Genomic DNA, 7,281 nt, shown 5'->3' with positions numbered 1-7,281 from the left:
GGTCACTAGTTGGCCAGACTACACACAGTTTTATAGCCAAAATATACACTATACTTCAATAAAATCAGTCATTCCATCCTTTTAGTCATTGTAGGAACAATTGTCTCCACCCCAGTGAACATTTTTCGATGATACTCTCAACAAATCTGTTTATTCTTCTTTGCCTTCTGCTACCTTTTGCATTCTCCATAAAGTAAAATAAAAAGCATAATAGACTCACAGAAGAAAAATACCCTCACAAAGTCAGCACATCAGTAAAGGTACTAACTCTTCTGCAATGGCAGCTGCTGCCAACACCGTGATTTCTGCAGAGGGTTTATAATTCCTCCCTCCCCAATGTCAAAATACGCATTTTGTCAGTGTGTAACATTTTCAAGATCTTCATTCCTTTCCATCTTCTCTCCAACAAAACAGGGCTATTATATTAGCTTTATTTTGACAAACATTAAGTATTGTTGAATAGTTTAAAACATAAGTTATCAGACATCGGAAGCTTTTAAAGCATCTCAGATTTCAAAGTATTTCTTTGTCCTCATTTCAGCTTCCTTAAATCAGTTCACCCAATCCTTCCCTTTTTTGTTATCAGTTACTTCCTGCAGTACTTTTACAGCATTTAAATTTCAGAATAACTCAATAAAGTGTTTCATGCTACCTTTAACATTAAGGTTTTCCATCGTAATTTCTACTACCATGCCTAGATCACAAACTTTGCAAAAAATCGGTATGATGAGATGCATTCAGCAAAAATGTAAACAGAGAAATTAAGAAACAAGTCAGGAAAGAAAAGATTAGGCAAGACATGGAGTGTCTGAGGAAGAGCACAAGAAGCGGGATGAAAATGCTGTGCTCAGTACCAGGAGCACAGAGAACATTGTGGCCGTTCTGAGTACACGCATTTGGGCTTTAAAAATAAAGCATAGAAGCATAAATCCAGAAATAACAATGGAGCAAATATTGCTACTCCTTTAGATCTTTTCCTCACCAACAAGGACACCTGCCTTTGAGGGGGTTAGGTCAGAATTATTAGCTCTAAATTAATGAACCTGCCGTGTCTTGACAGTGTTTTAAGGATCCTAACAGATACTCCAATCACTGCATTAGCAGGCCAAAAAGCCAAAACCAAACAAAACCTCTATACCACTGAATACAGGAGATTCTTTATTTCATGTCTTCTGTTTATTGAAAAAGTACATAATCTCTTGAATTAGAGGTGCTGAATCAACCAACCAATTCTTCTACTCCCATAGAGTCATAAGATTGCATTTCTCTAAAACATACAAAGCTGAAGAAACAAAGCAGGTATGACCTAGGAAAGCCAGTTAAAAAGTAGCTCTATGAAGTCTCTCCAACAGATGACAGGTCTACTAACCAGCTTTATTCTGGCAAATATATTAATGATGCTTTCTTATTACGATAGAACTTAAAGCTAAGAGATGCAACATTTGAACAACTCTTTATTTTTTAGTCTAGTCTTAAAACATTTTTCAAATCATCTTTGCAAGCATTAGTGTGCACAGACATAGTCTTAGTTCTTCTGCAAGGGTCTCTCCTCTGCTTCCCTTCGAAAAGACACTGCTCTAAACCGTCAACATTCAAGCAAGAGAAACACATTCACCAATTATTCTGTTTGGCCTATTTAATCTCTGCTATCAGTCTGATCATGCCATTGAAATACATTAACTTCTCCAGTTTTGAGGTGTCCTTTTTCTTTTTTTTAAAGCTGGAACCATGAAATGTAAAGTTTGCTCTGGACTGTAAAGAGTAAAGAGTAAAAGAGTAAAAAGAGTAAAGAGTAAGAGAGTAAAGTTTGCTCTTTGAAAGTAAATCAAAGAAAAGATCTTGACAGTATATCTAAACATTCTTTTTCTTTGCTCCATGTTAATTACAGACTTGGCCATACAGGGAATAAATCTGCAATTCACTTAAGGACTCACGTTTTACTCCATTACCAGAAAGCTGCAGACTCAATTTGTCAGTGTTACTACTAATATTCTTCCCATCACTTAATGGTTATCTGGAGCTTATGGAAGTAGTACTACAAGATGAAACAGTTTGAAATGACAGCGGGGATAGAAACTCCAACCTTTTCTAACCAACCAGCTCCGGCCCACAGTTCCTACAAAAAAATGTTTTATTCCACTGCTTATTACCATTTTAGCATGACTACAGTTCTCTACATGACAGCTCTTATTAACAATTAGCAGTCTGTCTTTTTTATTGCTGACTATCTTGGGTAAAGTAGACAGTGAGGGGCAAGATCTGCCTAAGTTTCATTATCAGATCTAAAGAACCATACTTAGAAAAGAGTTGAAAACAGTTTATCCAAAACTCCAAAACCAGAAAAATGTATCAAGCTGTCACATTTTTTTTGTTAAGTTCCAGCAGAACGCAGTACAACATATTTTGAGCAGAAGAGGAGCTGATATAATTTCAAGAGTCAGTAGAAGAGAAAAAAAGTTGAAAAGGTAGTATCTGAACACTAACAATGCTTACAATGAAGAAAGTATTGCATCAGAAATTAAAAAACCATTTCACACACTGTACTTTAGACAACGCGTATTTTTTATACCAAATTAAAAAGAGAGAAATGTTACAGCAGCACGAGTGAAACTACTAGTAAAGTTTGCTCTGGACTGCAAGCTGAGAGTCTGTATCACGCTCTCAGTGAAATCAGTGGGAGGACAAACTTGACACAATTCTTAAAGGCTAAATTTAGATCTCTTACTCAGCCAGTAGTGTCTTCAGTGCCAACAGAAGTCAGTTTTAAATACGCTTCTGTGATAATGTGCGCTTTAAAAGCCTTTTATACATACAAAGATGCAGAATCCAATCTTTGCAAACAGATAAATTTACTCCTCTAGAATTAAAAAAAAATAATTAAATAAACACAGATTTTGAAGATGCTTCCTCATTTGTCATATGCTCACAAAGCTCACAAATCAGGGCAGCACTGGGAACTGTGACACAACTTTCTCATGTGGACCTGCAAGAGATTCTAATCCCAGGGTAAAGCGATTGCTATCCCTAGACAGCATTAGCGGTATAATCTGCATGCAGCTACTGGGATAAGAAGTATTTTCCAAAGTCAGTTAATACAAAATAACACTATAGTAACTTGGTACATCAACTTCTTAATGAGTCCTGACTGTAAGCTGCAAGTAAAGACTGCAAGGCTGAAGATGGCATCACTACATTGGCGCACAGGCCCATCTGAAAAAGATCAAGGGGAAGAATCTTTCAGGGGTAAGGCTGCAAACAAGCCACTAAAATCTGGCACTAATGCTAGGCCTTAAGACATTTCATTTGCAATGTCAAGACAGGATTAAAATCATCACTATTTCTCCAAAAAGTTTATAGATGAAGCCATTTTCAAAATATTATTTAGTTTGTGAAATAACTTGTTCACAGTGCAGATGAACATTAACGTCCAACAGACAACACCCAAATACCTAAAAACACAAGTGGAATTGTCTGCCAATAACAGCTAGTAAACAGACAGGTCTAAAGACAACAGTTCAGGCATGCTGCTTTCTCTTTCCTCCTCACTGCATCCCACAAACACCCTCCCTCACACTCCTGCCAAGTCTATTGCATTGCATAGCAACAGCATAAGGCCTGCCAATTTCTAGAGAGCTGAGCATACTTCCCCATTTAGTGTTCTGTCTAAAGGCCAACAATGCAGTCAGGACATACCAAAACACCCCAAAGACTTGATGTGTTAGGTCTTGAAAGATGGAAAGAACAAAGCATAACATGAAAGCTTTTTCTAACATACTTAACTTCTCCACATTTCTAGCAACTGCCCACTTTAAACATGATTTGTATGGAGTGCTCCTTGGCATTCACAAACATATTATGTATTAGAAAGCTAAGTATCAATTCTTTCCCCCTCCTTCAGAATATCACTCAATCTGTAACTGACACTAAATACCAAATAATTTGTATTCAGATAGACCACTAGCACCAAAAAAGCCATTTGTATTCAGACCAGTTAACTGTATGTTATCATATTAACCCAGTCTCGACACTACTATTTTCTCAAGGAACAAAACCCCCAAAACAGCTACAGTTGTTTTGGAATCAAACTTTCCTTTCTTTGTTCGTAGTTATAGCATAGTCAGCCTTAAAGGAAAAACTTACCAGTAGAAAGAAATTACAGACCTTTCCAAAAGGTTAATAACTCCCTCAGGTAAACAACATATTTTGGGGAAAAGGATTGCAGAGAACCACATAAATCGTGTCAGAATTGCCCAACCAATAAGTAGAAGGCCATGCTGTGTTTAGAAAAGGACCAGATAGATATATAATCCATCCACAACATACCTTTTTCTGTGTTTTTTATTCCCAGGCAGACAAGTTATCTAACTTTATAAAACAAGGACTAACTGGGAAGCAAGAATCTTGTGTTCCCCATTATATTCTTCAGTATCACCCACCTGGGTCTTCCTACTTTCTGTTCACATTAGAATTTGGATGAAAATTTTGGCATCTAGTGTGTAGCCAAATCCTGCCTTAGTTTTCAGTTGAAAATTGAGAAGATGGTTAGGTTTTGCTCCTCACCCACACTTATCTTCGTGATCTGAAACTCAGGCTGTGCTCTTTCTAGCTTGTCCATCACACCTTTGACAAACTCTGTGAGGCCAAATTCTCTTCTACCCTTTGCATTTTTATTCTCTTTCAGGTATAACTCTCTGAATTACCTCATTAAAGACAGGGAAATAAAGAATTCCCACGATGCCACTTACAATAATTTTTAGAGAGGACTGTAAAAAATGGGTTCTCCTCACCTTCCAATCCTAGGCATTTTAGAGAAGAATTCAATGACAGTAACAATCAGCTATGGTTTTGTTTTCAAAAACTTAATTTTTTCTTTCTGCTCTCCTCTGTCCACAACATGAAAGACTTCCCTACTCTATATTATTCCTTACAAGAGATGAAATACTCACGAGGTCAATAGCTAGCAACTTCAAGAATAGACAAATATCACCCACATTCTTCAACTGTTACAAAACCAGAGGAAAGCTCTGGTTTTTCTTGACAATGAAATCCTTTCTTCCACCCTTCCTTCTCTCCTTTTTAACTAATGAAAAAGTAGCAGAACTGCTTAATGGTAACCAGTCCTTCCCTAACAGAAAGAAACAGATGGAGACTGAAGAGATGTGATCACCTGCATAGAAACATAACTTTCTGAAAGAAGTTAAATTAAAGGGACCACTGTACCGTATCATGTGAAAGCTCAGTTACCCCAGGTCTAACACAAAAGCATACTCCTATACTCTAAAAACTCTACTCCTAAAATAACATACATTTCATTAATGTAATGGAACAGAAAAAAGAATACTGTACATATAGCAAAGAAAAGCAACATGTACCAACAAGGGTACAAACTGGTGGCTGAGACTGAAAACAAAGAGTTGTGTTCAGTATGAGGTGAACTTTTAATGAAGACTTACCTCCAGAAACTGGGGCATCCATGAAAACAGCTCCCATTTTTTCAACAGCTTTGGCTAATTCTTTTGAAACTGCAGGGTCTATAGTACTGGAATCTATTAGCAATGAGCCTTTCTTTACTTTCCTAAAATAAAGATTCATTATTAATTATTTGTTGCACAGGACATCTGCAACTATTATCATGGCACTGCCTCTCCTCAATATGAGAAATGTACAGACACTTTTTTGGTACACTAATAAACACAAAGTTTTAAACTCTGTTGAGTAAGATCTGCTCAGTATGTATACTCCTGCGTATGTATACCACAAAATTCTGAATGACTCAAAACACTATAAAACCTGAACACAAAAAAAAGGATGTTCTTCCTAAACGCTATTATAAAAAAAATTACACAAAAAGGGTGTACTAGGAAAACCTGCCATCATGCAAGCTTGAGAAGTATATCGTATACAGATCATCTAAGATGCATTCTAAGCAACCAAACTAAATGTTGATAGAGTTTAAAATGTCATGTATATAATTTTCTTTCTATATATATATCCAATATCTTAAGTTCTTATCAGAATAGCCTGATTGCACTTTTAATCATTGCTATAATTTATTCTACATAAATATCATAATGAATACCACAAAAGCCCACTGCAGATTTAAAGCGAAGCATGGAGAAAAATGTTTTCCCACTGATAGCTAATAAATTTAGGCAGATGAATTGTATCCCAAACTGTAGAACACAAGAAGTTGTGTATGTGTTTAAAAAAATGCAATTTAAGTAAACTTTTTTAATGACCTCAAGAATAAAACATTGATTATATTTTTATCCATGATTCCATTCAATTGCACTGTGATTTAATGTCCACTGGACCAGCAAACACCACAAAATCAAACAACATACTTTTTCAGTCATAAGAAGGTGAGTAATTTAAAGCTACACATGACAGATAAAGAGCTTTGCTGCACCTCGCATGCTGTTGGCAGTACAATGAATTTCACTAAATCAAATTACCTAGATAGCTGTAAATAATCTCTCAATATCTACATACAGTTGTGGACCCCACTGTAGCTCCAGACTCAAATAGCACTGCATACACAGAACTTGTCCTTTCTCACAGAAGGGATGAGCTTCTGCAGTTAGTTTGCAAATGAAAACCAGCATGGCAGATTACAGTACTACATTATCTGCCCTTATGTTCAGAACAAGAAGCAGTGGCATAGGCTCCTTGGTAACACAGCGAGACGACTAAGTTAACCCTTAAACACTCCAGAGCATCAATGTTTCTTCAGTAAAGCTTAAAAAGCTTCAGAAAATTACTGAAGTCAAACAAGATGGTTATCTGGACTTCTGCAAAGCCTTTGACACGGTCCCCCACAACATCCTTCTGTCTAAATTGGAAAGCTATGGATTTGGTGGGTGGACTGTTCGGTGGATAAGGAACTGGCTGGATGGTCGCATCCAGAGGGTAGCAGTCAATGGCTCGATGTCCGGATGGAGACTGGTGACGAGTGGTGTCCCTCAGGGGTCCGTACTGGAACCGGTGCTGTTTAACGTTTTCATCAACGACTTAGACAGCGAGATCGAGTGCACCCTCAGCAAGTTTGCAGATGACACCAAGCTGAGTGGTGCGGTTGACACACCAGAAGGACAGGATGTCATCCAGAGAGACCTGGACAGGCTGGAGAGGTGGGCCCGTGTGAACCTCATGAGGTTCAACAAGGCCAAGTGCAAGGTCATGCACCTGGGTCGGGGTAACCCCCAGTATCAATACAGGCTGGGGGAAGAAAGGATCGAGAGCAGCCCTGCCGAGAGGGACTTGGGGGTGCTGGTGGATGAA

General features: G+C 37.7%; 1 protein-coding gene across 3 annotated transcripts in view; it reads right to left on the bottom strand.

The window, feature by feature from the left end:
* Window positions 1-7,281, bottom strand: part of HIBADH (3-hydroxyisobutyrate dehydrogenase) — an 85,834-nt gene that overhangs the window by 63,808 nt on the left and 14,745 nt on the right. For all 3 annotated transcript variants that reach the window (XM_035894071.1, XM_035894072.1, XM_009638650.2), the window contains one exon: window positions 5,454-5,575. In XM_035894071.1, coding sequence (XP_035749964.1) covers window positions 5,454-5,575 — 122 coding nt within the window. The remainder of the gene's footprint in view (window positions 1-5,453; window positions 5,576-7,281) is intronic.

The sequence above is a fragment of the Egretta garzetta genome, unplaced genomic scaffold (genome assembly GCF_000687185.1).
Source record: "Egretta garzetta isolate BGI_Z169 unplaced genomic scaffold, ASM68718v1 scaffold94, whole genome shotgun sequence".
In the NCBI taxonomy this organism is placed as follows: Eukaryota; Metazoa; Chordata; class Aves; order Pelecaniformes; family Ardeidae; genus Egretta; species Egretta garzetta.
This window is presented reverse-complemented; position numbering and strand designations above follow the sequence as displayed.